Source organism: Papio anubis, chromosome 12, assembly GCF_008728515.1.
Source record: "Papio anubis isolate 15944 chromosome 12, Panubis1.0, whole genome shotgun sequence".
Taxonomy (NCBI): Eukaryota; Metazoa; Chordata; class Mammalia; order Primates; family Cercopithecidae; genus Papio; species Papio anubis.
The window spans coordinates 49,209,882-49,232,966 of NC_044987.1; the positions used below are offsets into that span (position 1 = coordinate 49,209,882).

At 35.4% G+C, this 23,085-nt stretch overlaps 1 protein-coding gene across 12 annotated transcripts in view; it reads left to right on the forward strand.

Moving 5' to 3' along the window:
* Positions 1 to 23,085, forward strand: part of DLG2 (discs large MAGUK scaffold protein 2) — a 2,166,350-nt gene that overhangs the window by 709,312 nt on the left and 1,433,953 nt on the right. Inside the window, exon 1 of one of the 12 annotated variants that reach the window (XM_017949253.3) lies at positions 13,124 to 16,498. The exons of 9 other annotated variants lie outside the window; for them this stretch is intronic. In XM_017949253.3, coding sequence (XP_017804742.1) covers positions 16,457 to 16,498 — 42 coding nt within the window. In that variant the 5' untranslated portion in view covers positions 13,124 to 16,456. Of the gene's footprint in view, positions 1 to 13,123; positions 16,499 to 23,085 lie in introns of those variants that run through there. 2 more of the 12 variants (XM_017949256.3, XM_017949254.3) reach the window with 2 other exon arrangements.

Sequence of the window (23,085 nt, forward strand, 5' to 3'; positions counted from 1 at the left end):
TGATTAAATGATTATGATGGAAACTGTTCTTAACTTTTTTTTCTTATCTAACAGTTATCTAGATAGGTATTGATTGATTCACTGATTGATTGATTTAGAGAGGGAGTTTAGCTCTGTTGCCCAGGCTGGAGTGCAATGGCGTGATCTCGGCTCACTGCAAACTCCGCTTCCTGGGTTCAAGCAATTCTCCTGCCTTAGCCTCACAAGTAGCTGGGATTACAGGCACCTGCCACCACACCTGGCTAATTTTTGTATTTTAGTACAGACGCGGTTTTACCATGTTGGCCAGGCTGGTCTCAAACTCCTGACCTCAAGTGATCGACCTGCCTCGGCCTCCCGAAGTGCTGGGATTACCAGCATCAGCCACCATGACCAGCTGGTATTTTATTTTTATAATTCATTTGAAAACCTCTAAAAGGTAAGGGTTATATCTTATTCTTTATAACATAGCAACTCCTTACAGTCCCTTCATAGCATAAGAAGTGTTTTTCTGCACTCATTTCTTACTTTTTTTTTTAAATCTCAAAAGCCATGCTCATTGAAGAAAAATTAGGAAAGTCCTGAAACAGAAAAAGACAATTAAAACTTGCATAATCCTATAATTTTAAGATAACAACTGCCAGTATTTTGATATTTAGATATTTTTCTAGTGTACATGTGTATACATGTGTATAAAATATGTATATAGAATTGTATTAGATTGCACATATATATCTTCCTTATCAAATATACATTATATTTAAAATATTCATTATAGTTCATTTATTTAACTAATGATAAAATCCACATAGCTTAGCAAAATTTTTGCTTAGTAATTTTTTCATAAATTTTTATAAGTGAAATATTTAAGTAAAAATATGTGTATTAAAGGCTTTTGTTTCATGTTATTCCCTTCCATGTAGTTGTACCAATTTTTATGCTAACCTATAATTTCTAATAGGACTGCAAAATACTTTAGAATTCATCAAAATATTTAATCCTCATAAAACTCCTTATAGTAAAAGTTTATGTAACTTAAAATGAGGCCAAATGAAAGGTTAAAGGTCTTGTTCAGAGATACATCTAGTTAATGCCAAAGCTAGGATCACTTATACAGTATTGTAGGCCTAACATTCTTCTTTCTAGGTAGCAGCTTCATTCATTCATCCATTAATTTACTTTTTAATAAATATGTTGAGTATCTATCCAGATGATAAGGATATTATATTAAATGAATTTCCTAACCTCACAGAGCTTAAAATCTGGCATGGAAGCCAAACATTAACTGAATAAGTAACTAGTTTTAAATTTTAGTAAGGGCTGAAAAAGTAAAGAAAAATATTATAAGCATATATAGGAGGTAGACCTGACCTATAGACAAGAGTGAGGGAGGTTTTACTCTGAAGATAGGCCACTTAAGCTGACACAGGATATTTAATTATGTTTTGGCTAGATGCAGGGTCATGCGGGATACAGGTAGAAGGGAAATCTTTCTAGATCAGAGTTTTCTAATCTTAGCATTACTGACATTTTGGGCTGGATAATTCCGTCATGATATGCTCTCCTGTGCATTGCAGGAGGATCAACATTGTTGCTGATCTCTACCCATTAGATGCCAATAACACGCTTCCCCAGTTATAATAACCAAAAGTGTGTCCAGATATTGCCAAATGTCTTCTAGAGGGTGGAGGAGATTACTCCTGGTTGAGAGCCACTGTTCCAGACTTATGGAAAAGCAGGTAGGAGGATCCTGTGTTGAAGAGGACATAGTACTTTAGAGGAATCAAAACAAGTTCAATGTGGCTGGATCATAGAATAGGAAGTGATACCTGATTCTAAACCATGCAGAACCTGTTAAATATCTGGGACTGTATTTAAACAGTACTGAGATGCTAGCAAACTTGTGAGCAACAGAGAATGATATGATTCATATTTATGTCTGGAAAAGATCTCTTTCATAGATCTAGGTCAAAAGTGGATTAGAGGGGGTCAAGAATATATGTAAGGAAAACATTTAGGTGACTTCTGCAATAAACCACTCAACAATATGGGTAATTACTGTGAATATGGTGAAAACATTACACATTCTAGAAATATCTAAGAAAAGTAGTAGGACTTGATAATTTACTGACTATTGGAAGTACAGGGAAAGAGATTGTCAGAGGTGACTGCTAGATCTCTGACTTATGTAACTGAATAAATGAAGTGCCATTTCTTAAAATAGGAAAAAGAGAGAAGGAAGAGGAAATTCCAGGCAGAAATTCAGTTTAGTTTTGGAAATAATGAATTCAAAGTTCCAGTAACAGGCAAACAATTTGATAAATGGACCTGGAGCTCAGAGAAGGGATGTGGGTTAAAAAAAGACTTGGAAGTTATCATCATAGAAGTGATAATAAGATGTAACGGAATTAACGAGAAAACCTAGGAAAAGGTATAAAATGGAAAAACAAGAGAAACAAAATCTGAGTCTTAAGGAACTCAGGCATATAAAAGTCTGGTACTGCAGGAAGAGCCAGTAAAAATACTAAAAGGGATTCCATTTCTTCCTGGTTCAATCTTGGAAGGGCATATGTGTCCAGGAATTTATTCATTTCTTCTAGATTTTCTAGCTTATGTGCATAGACGTATTCATAATATTCCCTGAGGGTTGTAACAGACTAATAATGAGGTCTGAAATTGAGACAGTAATAAATAGCTTATCCCCCCTACCAAAAAAACACAAACCCAGAACCAGATGGATTCACAGATGTACAAAGAAAATGTACAAAGAAGAGCTGGTACCACTCCTACTGAAACTACTCCAAAAAATTGAGATGGGACTCTTCCCTAACTCATTCTATGAGACCAGCATAATTCTTATACCCAAACATAGCAAAAATAACAACAAAAAAAGAAAACTTCAGGCCAGTATTCTTGATGAACCTTGATGCAAATATTCTCAACAAAATACTAGCAAACCAAATCCAGTAACACATCAAAAAGCTTATCGACCACGATAAAATAGGCTTTATATCTAGGATGCAAAGTTGGTTCAACATATACAAATCAATAAATGTAATTTATTGCATAAACAGAAATAAAGACAAAAACCACATGATTATCTAAATAGATGCAGAAGAGGGTTTCAATAAAATTCAACATCAATTCGTGTTAAAAATTCTTTAAAAATTCTCAATAAACTAGGTGTGGAAGGAACACACCTCAAAATAATAAGAGCCAGATAGAACAAACCAACAACCAACATCATACTGAATGGGCAAAAGCTGAAAGCATCCCCCTGCAAAAACCGGCACAATGAAAGGATTCCCTTTCTCACCACTCTTGTTCAACATAGTACTAGAAGTCCTCGCCAGGGCAATGAGGAAAGAGAAATAAATAAAGTGCATCCAGATAGGAAGAGAAGTCAAATTATTTCTATTTGCAGATGACATGATCCTATATCTAGAAAACCCCATAGTCTCAGCCCAAAAGCCTTATGAGCAGATAAACAACTTCAGCAAAATCTCAGGATATAAAATGAATGTGCAAAAATCACTGGCATTCCTATTCACTAACCACAATCAAGCTGAGAGCCAAATCATGAATTCGTCCCATTCACAACTGCCACTGAAAGAATAAAATACCTAGGAATACAGCTAACTAGAGAGGTGAAAGATCTATACAAGGAGAACTACAAACCACTGCTCAAAAAAATCAGAGATGACACAAATGGAAAAATATTCTATGCTCATGGATAGGAAAAATTAATATCATTAAAGTGGCTGTACTGCCCAAAGCAATTTATGGATTAAATGCTATTCTTACTAACTACCATTTAGATTCTTCATAGAACTAGAAAAAAAACTATTTTAAAATTCATATGGAACCAAAAAAGAGCCGAAAAAGCCAAGGCAATCCTAAGCAAAGGAACAGAGCTGGAGGCATCTCACTATTTGACTTAAAAATATACTACAGGGCTACAGTAACCAAAAGAGGATGGTACTGGTACAAAACAGACACACAGACCAGTGGAAGAGAATAGAGAACCTAGAAATAAGACTGCATACCTACTGATCTTCGACAAAGCTGACAAAAACATTTATGTGGCCAACAAACATATATTAAAAAAAGCTCAACATCACTGATAATGAGATAAATGCAAATCAAACCCACAATGAGATACCACCTCATGCCTGTCCGAATAGCAATTATTAAGAAGTCAAGAAACAATAGATGCTGGTGAGACTGTGGAGAAATAGGAATGCTTTTACACTGTTGGTGATAATGTAAATTAGTTCAGGCATTATGGAAGACAGTATGGTGATTCCTCAAGGATCTAAAACCAGAAATAACATTTGACCTAGCAATCCCATTACTGGGTATATACCCAAAGGGATATAAATCATTCTACTATAAAGACACATGCACACATATGTTTATCGCAGTGCTATTTACAATAGCAAAGTCATGGAACTAATCCAAATGCCCACCAAAGACTGGATAAAGAAAATGTAGTACATATATACCATGGAATACTGTGTAGCCATAAAAAAGGAATGAGATCATGTGGTTCGCAGGGACATGGATGAAGCTGGAAGCCATCATCCCCAGCAAACTAACACAGGAACGGAAAACCAAACACTGCATGATCTCACTCATAAGTGGGAGTTGAACAATGAGAACAGGTGGACACAAGGACAGGAACAACACACACCAGGGCCTGTTGTGTGGTGCGGCTGAGGAGAGGGAACTTAGAGGACAGGTCAATAGGTACAAAAACCCACCATGGTACATGTATACCTATGTAACAAACCTGCATGTTCTGCACATGTATCCGGAATGTAAAATAATCAAATCAAGCAATGGGGAAAGGATTCCTTATTCAGTAAATAATGGTGCTGAGATCACTGGCTAGTTATATGCAGAAAATTGAATCTGAACCTTGTTCCTTACACCATATACAAAAATTAACTCAAAATGGATTAAAGACTTCAATGTAAAACCCAAAATTATAAAAACCCTGGAAGACAATCTAGGCAGTACCATTCAGGACATAGGCACAGGCAAAGATTTCATTATGAAGATGCCAAAAGCAATTGCAACAAAAGCAAAAATTGACAAGTGGGATCTAATTAAACTAAAGACCTACTGCACAGCAAAAGAAACCATCAACAGAGTAAACAGACAACCTACAGAATGGGAGAAAAATTTTGCAAAGTATTCATTCAACAAAGGTCTAATAATAAGCATGTATAAGGAACTTAAACAAATTTACAAGAAAAAAGCAAACAGCCCCATTAAAAAGTGGGCAAAGGACATGAACAGACACTTTTCTAAAGAAGACATGTATGTAGCCAGCAATCATGAAAAGAAGCTCAACATGACTGATTATTAGAGAAATGCAAGTCAAAACCACAATGAGATATCATCTCACACTGGTGAGAATAGTTATTATTAAAAAGTCAAAAAAATAACATATGCTGGCAAGATTGTGTAGAAAAAGGAACACATACCCTGTTGCTAGGAGAGTAAAGTAGTAAATTAGTTCAATCCTATTGGAAGACAGTGTGGCATTTCCTCAAAGACCTCAACACAGAAATACCATTTAACCCAGCAATCCCATTACTGGCTATATACCCAAAGAAATATAAATCATTTTATTATAAAGACACATGCCTGCATATGTTCATTGCAGAAACGTGGTACATTTTCTTCATGTGGTACATGAAATGCTATGCCACCATAAAAATGGACACTTTGCAGGAATATGGATGGAGCTGGAGGCCATTATCCTTAGGAAACTAACACAGGAAGAGAAAACCAAATACTGCATGCTCTCACTTACAAGTGGGAGCTAAATGATGAGAAAACATGGACACATAGAGGGGAATGACACAAAGACATTCAATTTTATATATCATAAAGTAAAGAGTGAGAGGAGAGAGGATCAGGAAAAGTAACTAATGGATATTAGGCTTAATACCTGGCTGATGAAATAATCTGTCCAAGAAATCCCCATGACACAAGTTTACCTATTAACAAGCCTCAACATGTACCCCTGAACTGAAAATAAAATATATATATATATATACTGAAAGGTTATGGTGGGGAAACTTAAAGTCAGAAGCCAAAGGATAAGGGTGTTTCAAGAGGAGGGGGAGCTCAGCTGTTTGGAATCTGCTCAGAAGTGTGGTGGGTGAGGATGAAGATAGAGAAGTGAAAGTTAAATAAGTGACATGTTGGTTGTGATGCCCAATTTTAAGGGGCTGGGGACGGGACATAAATCAATGTGTTAAGGAGTCAGAATCAGTGTGGAAAATGAAGAAATGGATGGAGAGTGAGGGGCTGGCTTTCCTAAAAAGGTTGTGTGTCAAGGAATGAGGAAGGATAGTAGCTTGATATGGAACTGTGATTAGAGGAAGTAGTTACTGTTTTGCATTTGTTTTTAGATGGGAAAGCTTGAACATGAATTTTAATTGTCATAAGAAGGAGCAAGAAGAGAGAAAGATCCATTCTTGATGGGAGGGGAACATATGCTGAGAGGAGCAAAAGAAGGAAGGACAGTCACTGATTTTCCTTTTATTTTGTGATAAAAGTTGAGGACTTGTGCGTTGGCTTTTGTTTTCTCTGTTTTGTTTTGTTTTTGTTTTCTTCTTAGTAGAAGGCAACTGTCTACTAAGTGGAATGAGGATGGAGGAAGGTATGAGGTTTGAGGAGAGTAGAGAATGTTTGAAATCACCTTTCAAAAGAGGATGGAGGAGGTTGTTCAAAGAACAGGGTAGGATTAGCAGGCAGTGTTGGGGCCTTTTTGAGGTTTTTCATTAATTTTTTCCCAGCTCCTCACCAATCTATCAGTTCACGAAGAATAAGTAACAATACTATGTGCTCAAAGGAAATGTTTTCCAGCTCATTGTTGTCCTTTACTTTTGAAATGCGTTTAACGTGGGGTTGAGATGAATTTTAGGCACAAAAGGCAATAAGAAAACAATACAAGACACTGTATAATCAGATACTAAATTGGGCAATACAAATAATACATGTTGCAAGCATTCAGAAAAAAGACTCTGCAGGGGCAGATCTCATAAAAAGATAGCCTCTGATCCGACCGTTAAGGAGTAACAGGATTTTGAGATGGTCACTCCCTGGCCTTTTTTTTCTTTTTTTTTTTTGTATTGGTTATGATATGTCCATTCCATTGTCTTTTCAGTCCTATAATTTAGAATCTGTGGTTGCTTGTGAGGCACTCATTCTTAGATTTTTCTCTTTATCCAGAAGAGTAGGCTTTTTACACTCTGAAAGTACATGTAGAACTTCCTTGGTACAGAGTGGTGAGTAATTGTGGTAAGGAATTTAAAAAGATCTTTGCAACCATGTATTCCTAAATCTACATTTACTCTCAGGCTGTGCGTCAAGTAGTTCTCATTAAGGCCAGTACTACACTCTTTAAATATCTTACTGGACATTAGTTTATAATAGATACTTGATAAAATTTCCTGAGCCTGGAATCATACTTCATTTTATGTATTTAACACAAAGCACCTCTTCCATTAAGTTGATATGCACTGAAGTTTTCAGTAACACAATTTCTCTATTAGAAATTTCCTTCTGATATAAGGGAAGATTGTTCTTTGTTTTATTCAGAACTTTACGAAGAGTTTTCAACAGTTCAGAATATTGTGTCACTGATAGCAATGCTGCTTTTGAGCTTTGTGTAGCAAATTCAATATACCTGTGTTTTGGTTACTGTAGCCTTGTAGTATAGTTTGAAGTCAGGTAGCTCGATGGCTCCAGCTTTGTTCTTTTGGCTTAGGATTGTCTTGGCAATGCAGGCTCTTTTTTAGTTCCATATGAACTTTAAGGTAGTTTTTTCCAATTCTGTGAAGAAAGTTATTGGTAGCTTGCATGCTCATGGATAGTAAGAATCAATATCGTGAAAATGGCCATACTGCCCAAGGTAATTTATAGATTCAATGCCATCCCCAATTCAATATACCAATTAAGCACCTGCCCATTTAATTATGCCATTGGTGGAATTTTACCTGAGTATTGCCATTGAAGTATACTTTATGTTAATTTCAACTTTAAATTTAATTCTTTATATTATATATTATGTTGAATTTTTTAAATTCTATGTAAAAGTAGGTTATATTATCTGTTATTTTCATGGTTGTAAGTAGAATATTAAACATTTATATATAAAAGAATTGTTTTGTGTGAAACAGTTAAGAATCACTGTATAGGCACTGGGATCTTGAGAAATTTCTTCTGGGCTTTACAATTAAAAGTCCTAGTATTGAGTTCCACCTCTAGCTTCTGTATAAATTTGAATAATTTGCTTAAATCACCATGCCAGTTTCCAGGGCAATCAGGCAGGAGAAAGAAATAAAGGGTATTCAATTAGGAAAAGAGGAAGTCAAATTGTCCCTGTTTGCAGATGACATGATTGTATATTTAGAAAACCCCATCATCTCAGCCCAAAATCTCCTTAAGCTGATAAGCAACTTCAGCAAAGTCTCAGGATACAAAATCAATGTGCAAAAATCACAAGCATTCTTACACACCAATAACAGAAAAACAGAGAGCCAAATCATGAGTGAACTCCCATTCACAATTGTTTCAGAGAGAATAAAATACCTAGGAATCCAACTTATAAGGGATGTGAAGGACCTTTTCAAGGAGAACTAAAAACCGCTGCTCAACAAAATAGGACACAAACAAATGGAAGAACATTTCATGCTCATGGATAGGAAGAATTAATATCGTGAAAATGGCCATACTGCCCAAGGTAATTCATAGATTCACTGCCATCCTCATCAAGCTACCAATAACTTTCTTCACAGAATTGGAAAAAACTACTTTAAAATTCATATGGAACCAAAAAAGAGCCCACATTGCGAAGACAATCCTAAGCCAAAAGAACAAAGCTGGAGGCATCAAGCTACCTGACTTCAAACTATACTACAAGGCTACAGTAACCAAAACAGCATGGCACTGGTACCAAAACAGAGATATACACCAATGGAACAGAACAGAGTCCTCAGAAATAATACCACACATCTACAACCATCTGATCTTTGACAAACCTGACAAAAAAAAGAAATAGGGAAAGGATGCTCTATTTAATAAAAGATGCTGGGAAAACTGGCTAGCCATATGTAGAAAGCTGAAACTGGATCTCTTCCTTACACTTTATACAAAAATTAATTCAAGATGAATTAAAGACTTAAATGTTAGACCTAAAACCATAAAAACCCTAGAAGAAAACCTAGGCAATACCATTCAGGACATAGGCATGGGCAAGGACTTCATGTCTAAAACACCAAAAGCAATGGCAACAAAAGCCAAAATTGACAAATGGGACCTAATTAAACTAAAGAGCTTCTGCACAGCAAAAGAAACTACCATCACAGTGAACAGGCAACCTACAGAATGGGAGAAAAGTTTTGCAATCTACTCATCTGACAAAGGGCTAATATCCAGAATCTACAAATAACTCAAACAAATTTACAAGAAAAAAACAACCCCATCAAAAAGTGGACAAAAGATATGAACAGACACTTCTCAAAAGAAGACGTTTATGCAGCCAACAGACACATGAAAAAAATGCTCATCATCACTGGCCATCAGAGAAATGCAAATCAAAACCACAATGAGATACCATCATATACCAGTTAGAATGGTGATCATTAAAAAGTCAGGAAACAACAGGTGCTTGAGAGGATGTGGAGAAATAGGAACACTTTTACACTGTTGGTGGGACTGCAAACTAGTTCAACCATTGTGGAAGACAGTGTGGTGATTCCTCAAGGATCTAGAACTAGAGATACCATTTGACCCAGTCATCCCATTACTGGGTATATGCCCAAAGGATTATAAATCATGTTGCTATAAAGACACATGAACACGTATGTTTATTGCGGCACTATTCATAATAGCAAAGACTTGGAGCGAACCCAAATGTCCATCAATGATAGACTGGATTAAGAAAATGTGGCACATATACACCATGGAATACTATGCAGCCATAAAAAGGGATGAGTTCATGTCCTTTGTAGGGACATGGATGCAGCTGGAAACCATCATTCTCAGCAAACTATTGCAAGGACAGAAAACCAAACACTGCATGTTCTCACTCATAGGTGGGAATTGAACAATGAGAACAGTTGGACACAGGAAGGGGAATATGACACACTGGGGCCTGTCGTGGGGTGGGGGAAGTGGGGAGGGATAGCATGAGGAGATATACCTAATGTAAATGATGAGTTAATGGGTGCACCACACCAACATGGCACATGTATACATATGTAATAAACCACGTTGTCCACATGTACCCTAGAACTTAAAGTATAATAAAAAAAATTAAACAACAACAACAAAAAATCACTGTGTCAGTTTTCCTCACTGGACACCAGGGGATGATGACAGTATCTTCAGGGCTTATGTGAGGATCAAAACTCAAATGGGATATATCTTTACTTGTGAACTGAGGCAAGAATACCCCTACCCCTAGGCATTCACAGTAATATAGATATATATCAGAGAGTATTAAAAGTATTGCATAGCCTTCTTGGCTTGTTAAATTTAGTGATTTGTAAGAAATGTAAAAGATTAGTTTATAACAAATAGAGATATATTTTCTGCTTGGATTTAACATATCAATTTTTAAGGTAAGAAATGAAACATGAATGACATACAATTTTATATATTTTATACACTTCCAGGTGTATAAATGTATTCTCTTATGACTTTAGGGATACTTTTGTGGAAATTTTTTAGAAACTCTGAAACAATTTTTAATTTGTAAATTGGTTATTATTATCTCAGGAAAATCCCAAGGAGGATGCAAGAAATTCCAATAATAGTAAATTGATTCAGGGTTTATAATGAGATTACCAGACTTTCTGAGAATTCTCTTTATGGCTGACTGGAAATACTAGGGAAGTCCTAGGTGATCTAAAAACCCCTGAAAGAATCGTCTAGGTATTTAAAAGAAGGCAGTCAAGAGGAATGATAGCACCTTTTTACCTTTACCTTTACCTCTATCATTTCAGTTCTCTTTTCACTGAAAACTACCACTTACTACATTTGCCATGTTTCAGGTAATGGGACTAGCAGTGTGCACACGTTATATATTTGACTTCTTACAACATCCCTATGAAGTAGATTTGTTATCTTTATTTTATAGAGGAATACTCTGTGGCAGAGAGAAGTTACGTAACTTACCCAAGGCCACACAGCTGGCAAGTGCGAGAAAAGGAATTTAAACCAAGGTCTGTTTTTTTTTTTTTTTTTTTTTTTAACTCAAAGGTCCAAGAGCTGTTAGAGTTTCTAAGACAGAAAGGATTCTAAGTTATCAGATATTATATAGTTCCTTTCTCAACTGGCATCCATCTCAGAATCTTTAGACTCCACTCTAAAATTACCTCATTTACAACAGAAATTGCCTTCTCTTTGTTTTCTATACTTTTCTCTTCTATAAAGTTAATTTTCATACCTGTGCTCTGGAGTTGATGTCTTCCTATTTTTTTGTGAGAGCCAAAGCCATCAATTTTCCTCTTTCTTCAGAGCAGTGATTCTCAAACCTTAGCTTACTTGAAAATCACCTAGAGGGCTTGTTAACACAGATACCTGAGCCACATACCTAGTGTTTTTGATTCAGTAGGTCTGGGGTATGGAGAATTTCTCGTTCTAACAAATTGCTAACATACAGTGATGCACCTAGCCCAAAGACTGCACTTTGAGTACCACTGCTCTAGACTTTAGAGAAAAGGTTGGCAAATTACAAGCTAAGAAATGTTGTACATTTTTAAATGGTTAAAAAAATCACCGTATTTTCTGACATGTGAACATTATATGAAATTCAATTTTAATGTTTATTAATAATAAAGTTTTATTGGAACACACTATGTATTATCTGTTTAAATAGATATTTATGTAGGCTGCTTTCTCTCTACAACATTAAAATCAAGTAGTTGTGACAGAGATTGTACGGCTTACAAGCCTGAAATATTTATTATCTGGCCATTTACAGAATCAGTTTGCTGACCCCTGCTCTAAGGCAGTAATTCTCAATCCTAACTGGACACTGGAATCCCTTGGGGAGCCCTGTAAAATATGGATGCCTAGGTCCCACCCTCAGAAATTCTGACTTAATTGGCCTGTAGTGCAACCTAGAGAATCCTTAACATATAAACATTCCTAATTTGTCCTATCTAAAGAAAACAAAACAAAAAGCAAGGCACCTAACAAAACTACTCTATCTACCTATAAGAAAGAACTAGATAGTCCAAACTCCTTATTTTATAGATTAGGGAAAAGATGTTTAGCAATATGAATTATTTGTCCATATTAAAAGAGGTTGCTGCTGTTATTATATTTGTAACAAATTAACAAATTATAGTTGCGTATTGCTTTAATAATGAATTTTTTTTTTCTTTTTTACAATCCAGGTTGTATTTTTTAAAGTATTACATGTCCACTGTTAAAAATACCAACCAAATATATGTAGATAGGTTTAAATACAGTGCATAAGGTGAAAATCAACTAGTCAAGTTTTCTTAATAGCCACTTTTTCCATTTGGGAATCAAATAAAGTAGTTGGTTTGTATTTAAGGGCCATAGTTTAAGAACAGCATACATACACACTAGAGTTACATGCATTACCGAGAGATGTTCACATTCAGAGAGACACTCAGATCTAAGATCAATTCAGAAACTGATAGATTCCTATTTCTCCTCTCACAATCATTCCCTGACTTTTGTTCATGGAGAACAATGAGGTAAATCCCCTCACAGTTTCTAGTATTTCCTTATTCCCTATGTCTTTATTTCTCTCATTTACTGATGGAATAGTTGGATAAGTTGTTCTTTGTGAATGATTTTCCTATAGTATAGCGGTATAAAATGAAAACTGTCATGCATCCCTTCCTAAGCCAATAGCAACACTGTTAAAATTTTACACACACACACACACCCCTACACCTCCACCTACAAGGGTATGTAAATATACAAATACAAATACCCTCATACAATATCAGCTCTTTTGCAACCTTATTTTTACATAAAATTTTATGTATAACTTGGATATTTTTACACATAAGAATATGTGTATATATATCTTATATTCCTATGTTATGAATAAACTGTAATTTTAAAAAATAAATTCCAAACTGATGGATATTTTAGATACACATACACACACATATATCTGGGATAAATTCCTGAAAGTTGAATCACTACATCAAACGTAATTTGCCTTTTTAAATATTTGATAGATAATTCCAGATTACCTTCCAAAAAGTTTTTACCAATCAATGCATCTCCATTAATACTTCATGTGTCAATTTTAATAACCTTTTCTAACTTTTATATTTTTTCTTAAATATGAGGTTGAGCATTTTTAATGTGTTTTGTGGTCTTTTCGTGAATTACTACTTCATGTCCTTTGACTGCTTCATTCGGTTTTATATTTTCTCTTAGTGATTTATGAAAGTTCTATGTATGTTAAGACAATTTCCCATGGAATGTGTTATAAATAGTTTCCCAGTTTGTTGTTTGTCATTGTGTATAACTTACCCAAGGAGAAGTTTTATATTTTCATATAGTCACAATTGTCTATCTTTTCTTGCACAGCTTCAGGCTCCTGTATTCCAATATTATACAAAACCAAATCTGTGTTTTCTTCTAATATGTTTACAGTTTCAGTTTTTATACTTGAATAATTGATCCATCCAGACTTTATTTTGATGGCAGGGTTCATCATTAATATTCTCATTGGACACTATGAGATACTTATTATCCTCATTTTACAAATGGGAATCTGGCATGGAAGTGATTTTCCAGGACTACTACTTGCAGTATGGAAGCCTAGACTTACTCTATTGCCTACAAAAATATGTATGGGCGGTTGTAACTTTCTTCTACTATAGCAAATGTTATTCTTCTTGCAGATATACTGTTCTGCTGAACTCTTTGCCTAAAAATATGGAATATTCTTTAGTGGGACATTGCCATTGTAGTTAATGACCCATTTCCTGCATCTATAAAATGAGAGTAGTAAGTTGGCTACCCTAGTCCACTTAAGAAAATTAGGCAGTAACTCTACAGGTATAGTCCTGGGATTTTGTAGGCTAGACAAGTATACTCAGGTGTTTTAAAGAAGTTTTTAAGGCTAACAGCCTTTTTAAAAAAATGTATACATATTACAATGGTATCTAAAGCCCTATTAGAAGTCCTCCCTGATTGCCTTGACAGGGAATCCTACATGTACTTTTCCACTTGTGACTTGTTTCATTTAATCCTTGCTTGTGAACTGCTCTGAGATTTGTAACATTTTCTCGTTCTTCTTTTTGATCTTTCTCTCCTGGGCCATCCAAATATCCCAGCAACTACTAAATAAAATAATATTAATAACATATGTAAATTTCCTTTTCCCCACTTCCAATGGAAAAAAAAAATGGTACTTACTCACAGGTTGAATAAAGTAGGTTTTTAAAAATTCCTCTGAATCCGCAGTGGAGAAAGGCATTTTTAAGTTCTCCTATGTTTTCCATGGCATTGAGTTGTTATATTTGGGTTCATTTATTAGGAGGAGCTGCAGGAAATGTGACCTGCTATAAATCTTGGGAGGGGAAAGTGTTATTAACTGAAATGCTCAGTTTTGCATTTAAGGTCCGTAAAAAAAAAAAAAAAAAAAAAAAAAAAAGTTGTGGAATGATGAGAGCTGGGCATCCATGTAGATTTTTTAATGTCCTGGAAGTCACTGGTTGTGTTGTAAGTGCTTACAATTTGTAATTACCTAGGCTCCTAAGACAGACGGAACTGGAAATCAAAATAAGTGGCTGCCTTCTCTTACGTTGCCAAAGGATCTCCAGCTTAGGATAAGATTGCCTCTTTCTTCCTAAAAAAAGGCACAAACAATGACAGCCCAAAATAGCTATTTAGTCAGAACTGACGACACTTTCTGAATGCTTGTCATTAAGAGAGAAATAGAAAATCCTGCTTTTCTTCTTCCTTTAATTTCTCTCCCTTAAATACCTTGCTTCCTCCTGAAGCTGCCTCACCTCATTGCCCAGGAGAAATGCCCAGTAACTCTGATGGTGCTTCAGCACTACTGCAGGCTCCAGAGGGGAGGTGGCTTATGCAAAACATATTAAAGAAAAATCCTAAAAGTCACTGCAGCTTTTTCTAGTGAGTTATGCTGATCTTCCCTGTTGCTGGAAGCTGATGGGGAGCATCGTGGCAAAGACATAACCACTTTTTTTTTCCTCCCACTATTTTTGCTGCAGTGAGAACTGTTCATTTCTGCTTGCATTTTGCCAGATAGCTTTAGAATTCTAGCTGAGAATTAGGGCTTCCCATGGCTGGAAATAAGGGTATAGCACCCTAAATTGTGCTTTGTCCTTTTGATTAAGTAAAAATTGAGTTAATTTGCAGCATCCAGTGCCTGGCAGGAATGACAACAGACAGAAGGCTCTGACGGATGTTTTTAAGTTTTTTTCTTTTTTTTCCTTATGGATTTATAGGGGCAGAAGCTTTTATTTTTCTCTCTTGCTCTCTCCCTTCCGGAGCCTGCTGAACATTTTACATTCAGCAGCAGTTGCTACTGAATCTGAGGTTATGTTATCCCCTGGAATCTTTTGTTTCCATTTCAACCCCATCTCATTACTGATTGTCATTTACCAATAAAACATAGTTTTGGAAAATTGGCCACATCGTTTTATTATGGAGTCTGGCAACTTTAGATAGCCCTAAAAGATGTAACAGGGCAGGGAAGTAGGAGAAGGTGGTACTTCTCAGTCCTGTAACCACAGATCACCCCAGAGGAACCCAGTTCACATTTTAGGGGACTTTATGTGACAATGATCTTTTGGTCCTAGTCCTATTCCACATGGAGAAGCAGAATGAGACATGTTTGCAGTGATTTGTAGTATTTGCCAAACAGGGTGCTGCACCAGAATAGCCTGGAATATAGTGCAGAGCTCATATTAAACCTCCAAAGGGAAAAGGGTTTCCTCTTCATTTACAGTCTGCCTGATGCGATCCCATTGTAAAGTGTTTAATAGGATAACACTAGGGCTCTCCAGAAATATGAGTAACTCATTGGTTAAATTTCAATTCTTCACCTTTCCCCCCCTCCTTCCTGAGTGAGCTCATTCCCCCCTCCTTCTTTTTTTTTTTTTTTTTTTTTTTTTTTAATCCAGTGATTTAAAATGCTAGAAGGAAAAGCAACTGAGGTCTTAACTTTCAGACGCTGAATTCTCATCTAATTGAAATTACTGGGCATAATGCTATATATAGCCAATGAAGAGATTTTGAGCTCTCACTCAGTGCCTTCAAGACATGTCGTTTTGTAGTCAGAGAAAACAGAGATCAATGCATTTTCAAACTGACAGAGGGAACGGATGCTCTTTAGTAGCACATGCCCAGGATCGTGTGTGTGGGGCTTGCGCTGTGCTGAGAAGCTGAATACCGGTCCATATGCTCCTTATTTACTGCAATGTTCTTTGCATGTTACTGTGCACTCCGGACTAACGTGAAGGTAAGAGGAAGCGAGCCGGCAACTGGGCACAATATACATGTTAAACCAGCTGCAGAAAATGTCTACCTTGTGTAGCTTCAGGACTTTTCGGATTGCTGGCTGAGCAGGCAGATTATTACAGGTGGTTGCAAAGGCTTTGTTTTATTGTTGCCGTGCAGCCTCGCTGGGGGAGCATGTTGGAACGCTGCTGTGAAGTGACCTTCAGGTTTAACTGTTTGTAATTCAGGTTCACGCTCATAGTTGGGGGGTGGAGAGGGGGGAGGAAAAGATGAAAATTATTTAGGTAGGCCAGAACCAAGAAATCAGAGAAGGTAAAAAGCTATAGAGCATGCTTTGAATTATGATTTAGTCTTTCTTTTAAAAAGTGCTGTGAGCTTCCTGTGTTCTTGCAGCTGAATTGTTTAAGAGCCGGGGGATTATATCTAGTGACTGTAATGGCATTAGATGTGATCTGTGGGACACCTGACCATCCTGTGCATATCAACAAATGATTTTCACTGGGAATTGCTGATATTGATTATACAAATCGTCAGCTCTGGGTGGGCTGGTTGCTTCAGTTGCGTGGGTGCTGCTGTCCCGCTGTTGTCACCCCACTGACATTCACTTGCTGTAGCTAATGAGCCTCTGAAGTTGAGCCCAAGTTTGGGAGATGTACCCCCTGTCACGAACAGGGCATTATTATTGAGAAGGTTTTCTGACACTGTGTTCATTCAGCACTGAGCCGGCCAGACCAGCTGTGGAATTCCAGTTGCATCATTTAAGTGAATTACATCCTTGGTTAACATTTTGAGCTTATATTTCTTGTAGAAGGAAGTCCAAAAGGAAAGTGATTGCCTTTGAGAAAAAAAATTAAGAGGCAGTTAAGACTACCTAAAATAAGAATCTTTTTCTTTTTAAGTCAATATAAAGTGTTTCCCCCTTTTATTTTACTAGGGGAGTGTTTTAATGTGCCTGGATACTAAAGTTTCATTTTCTGTGTTTACAAGTTTTATTAAAGAACTCCCTGCTGCTCACTCTTTTGTAAGCTTTTTAATTTTCTATTTGAATTTCAAACAGGTAGTATTTATGTTTTGATGACCAATTCTTTTACAACTACAACCTGGAAGCATTCTGTGGATCATTTTTCAGAGTTCTATAGAATTTGCTTTTTGCTACTTTTAAAATGAACTTTAGTAGTCAATTTTCCTCCACGTATAAGATGTAGACAGTAAACAACATGAAAAATATAATTAAAAATATGAAAAGTGTGCCGAAATATCATCTTGGATTTCTCTATTATCATCTCCTGTTCCAAAGTATGGGTATGACATGCATTGTTTTGCAAGCTCAGTAAATTGTAAATGTTTTCCCTCCTCATCTTTTTGAAAGGAGAAAAGTACTTTATTCAGAGGAAGCTCCATAAATAATTTAGATAAAGAGATAACAATTGTTTTGCTATTTCATTGTTATATTTTGGAAGTGCAGGAAAACTTAAGTCCAAAGTTCCTTTCATAATGGGCTTTGGGAAATTTCTTTTTACTCTAACCTACTAATAGTTGTCTTTATGAATTTAGCTTTACATTTTTCTCATTTAAATTCATAAGCAAAGTAATAAAAGCTTCACTAACAATATCTTAACTAAATTCAGATTACTTTTGAATAATAAATTCCTAGTACTTTGGCTAATATGTACTAAGATATAGATACTTCTTATGTATTGATTGATAGAAATTGAGACCATATGCATTGCCACATACATATATAACCTTCCTTTGAGCAGATTAGTTTTAATTTTAATTATGCTTCCATCTTTTCAGTAATTAGCTCTTGCACTTCTTTAAATAATTCATAATTTTTTAGGGTTATCTTGTCTTTCTGAGATAGCAAGTTTTGCCAAAGAGTTTGCAGTTCATTTGTGGTCTGTTACTTTATCACATTGGTGCAATAAAGTCTCATGTAATATTTTTATCTATTTTGATTTTTGTTTTAGTTTATTTATATTACATTTTAAAAGTATTTGCTTTTATTTCTATTGTTATAAGAACTACTTATTTCCTTGGTTCTGCCAAATTCTTTCTTATTGTATATAGTTTCTCATGTTTGCCATGATTTAGCATGACTCTTGTTACAGTTACCCAAAACTTCAAGGTGGTTAAAATTCAAAGGATAGAAACATTTCTTGTCTTTTTTTTTTTTCTTTGCACATAATAGACCACTAATGTCACAGTGTTTTATTCTAGAATAAACTTTTTTGTTAATTGGACCTTTATAAAATATAACAAATAATTTTATTGAGAGTGGTGTTTTAAGATATTTTATATGTTTTTATGTAACAAGTCCACATACACACATACATACACACACACACACACACACACACACACACGTATATTTACAGACATCAGAATGTGACTCCTGGGTCACCATTTATTCATTCATCTATTACAATTTTTTGAATGACATCTATGATTTATGCTCTATGCTAGAGTCTTGGAAACTAAGATAAATAGAAACAGTGCTTGCTTTTAAGAAGCTTCCAGTTAGAAAAAGACACAGACTATAAACAAATAAATGCTTGAAGTATTTCTGACCCATAATGGACATCTATGCAGGTCGTTATTGTAGGAGAAAGAGACAAGTAAACAAAACAAACAAACAAAATCACATGCAAATTTTACCTGGACTAATCAAGAAAGGTTTTGCTGTGAGGTCACTTTTAAGTTGAATCTTGACAGCTAATGGACTTTTGCCAAGAATCTTGGAGTAAGGAAGGCATGCTGGGTAAAGGGAGTGGTGAAAGCACAGAGCTAAGACGCAGAGCACTTCAAAGAGCTACAAATAGTTTGAAATGGTTAGAACATGGGTTCTTACAAGGCTGAAGAGTGAAATAATGGGGTAAATCATAAAGGAAAGATAAACCAATGTTGTGAGAATTGACTGAGTGGTCATCACAATCTAACTCTTTGGAAATTGTGTTACTTTGCTATCTATTTTTTAGGAGAGCTTTCAACAGAAGGAAATGAAATGAATGAAAACTTCTAATCAATGGCCATGATTTATGTCCTGTGTTTTCCTGTTAGTTTTAAATAGAGTTTGATAAAGATTCACATTACATTGGCTTCAGTTTTTATTTTAACTTTTTACAAAATATGATTAGAACAGTTTAGTTTTAGTCTACTCACTAAAAAGAAGCAATGTGATCATCATGTACACAGGTAGTTTAGTTTCCATCTGAAATTGTCTATATTATATGAAAAGTGCCTCTTTAATGAGAAAATATACAGGAAGCTTGTTGCATCAGATGTCTGTATCATTTTTGTCTTTGGAAATAGATCTATTTTTGAAGGTAATGATACTGATGACAATTTTTGAAATAATTTTATCTTCCTCATCTCACTATTTCCCTTTTTTCATTGCTACTACAAACATACCCACATGTACATTCACAAACCCACAATCCCTGAAATATGAATTGCAAGTATTAGACCTATAGCACAGGTAAGAAAACTAAAGTAGAGAGAGGAAATGACTAGTTACTCAGTTCCACAGTGTGTCAGAGCAGAATCTCTTGAGCGTTGACTTATTACTCTTTCGAGTAAATCCTGCTGCCTACTGCATAAATTTTAGAATTCTGCTCCTTTATTTTTAAAATTTGCTAGCGTAAATATAAAAACTTTTAAGAAAAAGACTGTAACAGAATGGTTTTAAAGTATGGATTTTTGGGATTTCAAAAGAACTACATTTGAACTTGTCTTCCCCATTTATTGCATAGCTTAAGAAAGTTTAGTTTTTTCTCATCTGTAAAAAGAGGTATAATAATAGCTCTTAGCTATTATAAGTAGTATGTTAGATAAGGCATGTGAACACTATAAAAAGTTCTTAGACTATAGTAATAACTCAATCAATTTAACTTATCATTGAAAAACAAAGATCGCCAAGTGACAGTAAGGCTTCAGAATGCCTTCAGTAAGAATCACATTAGAAATTGAGCTCAATTAAAATATATCTATAAGTAATGAGAAACACATTTAGGTATAATATTTCCTGTCCCACCATAATAACCATCACAATGACACATATGCATATTCACATGTTAGCTCCATGGAACCTGGAGTTCTAGTTGTTTTGTTCACCTTTATATCGTCAGCACAAAGAACAATGGTAAGTACATAGTAGGTATTCAAGAGATACTTTAAAAGAATGCATTAACTGAGTCTCAGATTTCTTTTTTATTCACTCAGCTTCTTTTCACATTATTTGTTTATGTTAATGCTGGTTAAATTATTTTGAGAGAAAGAAAAAAAGGAAGAAAAAACCTCATAGCCTTTGAAGTCATATAGGCTTCAGTTTGAATAGTACTGGATTTGCCAATCGCAAACCACTTACACTAAGTCACGTACTCTTTTGCATCTGCTCAACCAGGTTGTAGAGCTAGTTTGGAGGGAATCAGTAATTCACACTAAAACAATGTATTGAAGCCTAAACACTCTAGAATTCAGACATTTATCATGTTAATTTTCACCAGGTTTATTCAGTGAAATTGCTGTTTACCAAACTCCCCCACTTTCTGCCCCGATAATTTTCTGGAATTGTTTTCCTGTGATGGGAATCCTTTCTCTGCATTGTCCATATTTGTCTAAATTCTCTCATTCCTTTAATAAATGGTATAGGATGTCTATATTCCAAGGACTGGAACCCAGTCACACTAACTCCAATGCTTTATCTCTCCTTTAACTTAGTGAGTACAATTTCTCCATCATTTATGGCAATACATCTTCTACTGCCTTATATCATAACTTGCATTATTATTTTACACTGATAGTTAATTTTGCTTATGTTTGGGTATTTCCCTCACCCCAACAAAATTTTAAGAATTTTGCAGACAGGAACTATAAACTATTTTCTTAATTTTTTTCTTACAGTTTATTCATATTTAGGGATTCAAAAAATGATCAGTGGACTAACTGAAAAGGAAACTTCCAGAAACTCTGTCTCCTTATGCTGCTGACACCTACTCTTTGCTAGATCCTATGATGCATCCCACATATTGATGCTTTTAATAAACACATAATTTGTTGTAGGCAGGACTTGGAATTATGAATCAGAATGTGTGGACAGTTCGAGTAACACCTATGGCTCATAACAAGTCAGAGATGGTACCTCTTAGGGTTCCAATTGAATAACTATCTCTTTCAGGATACCTATAATGTATTAGTTCCTTATGGAACTCCTTTAGTATGGTCTCCAAATGGTTATAAGCCATTTGGACACCAGTTCAGTATATTGGGTTTATAATACCTAAGCCTACTTAACGTGTTAGATCTACAGTTTCTAACAAAGCCTATTAACTCACAACTTAAAAAATGAAACAAGGATTTAATAAAAAAAGGATAAAACAGCACATTGAACAATAACAATAATAGCTACCATTTGTCAAACTCTTAGTATGAACCCTGGACTACATCAACAAGTTTAAATGTATTTTCTCAAAATGCTTCCCAGTAACATAAGATTTGTGCATTTTGATCATTATTATTTTATAGATAAGGAAACTAATGTTTAGGAAACACAAATAACTTGCCTAATATTATAACTATTAAGTGCAAGTCAATTCACCTTCTAAACCAGGTCTGTTCCACTGGAAACCTTTTTAACAACCTACCTCAATAGATAATATAGATATGAAAACTACAATGAATATGTTACAGACATCTCAAATCTTTTTTTAAAATTAGGTAAGGAATTCAGTAAACAATAAAATTGCATATGTCTTACATGGCATGACCTTACCATTCCTTTTCTTGGCTTCTTTCCAATACATGTTGGCCAGAGTCAGACCTGAGGCTTTCTTTTGTATTCTGCATTCATCCTTCACCAAATATTTGATAAGTACCTATTATGGGTCAGGCACTGACTTGGGTGTTATAAATAAAGGATAAAATAAAACAGACAGTAATCTCCACCCTCATAGAACTTTTATGCTAGTGAGGTAGGTAGAAAACAAACAAGACAGTTAAGTAAAATACATAGTATATAATGATAAATGCCAAGTCAAAAAATCATGGCAGGAAATTGGAAGTGTGCATTGGCGGATGGGTTGGTTTAGAGTTTTAGATAAGATGGTTAGTGAAGGTCTCACTGAGAATATGGCTTGGAGTAAAGACCTAAAAGATATAAACAAAATATACATGTTGGAAAAAGTAACAGAAATTGCAAGTGCAAAGACCCTGAGCTAGAAGCCTGCCTGGCATGTTAAGGAACATCTAAGAAGCCAGTGTGGCTGAAGAGAGAATGGTCAAGAACATGTCACAGTGAAAAGATCACGTAGGACTTTCCCAGTGAGATGAGAAGCCAGCTGGATTTTGAACAGAAGGGTCACATCATTTAGCTAACATTTAAACAGGATAACTCAGGTTGCTATGTTGAAAAGAGACTTTAAGGGAACAAGGGCAGGAGCAGAGAGACCAGGTAGAAGTTCCTGCAGTAAAACAGTGGAGAGATGTTGAAAACTTAGATCAACCATAAAAATCCTAGAGGAAAACCTAAGATGACACCATTCAGGACATAGGCATGGAGCAAAGACTTCATGTCCTAAAACGCAAAAGCAA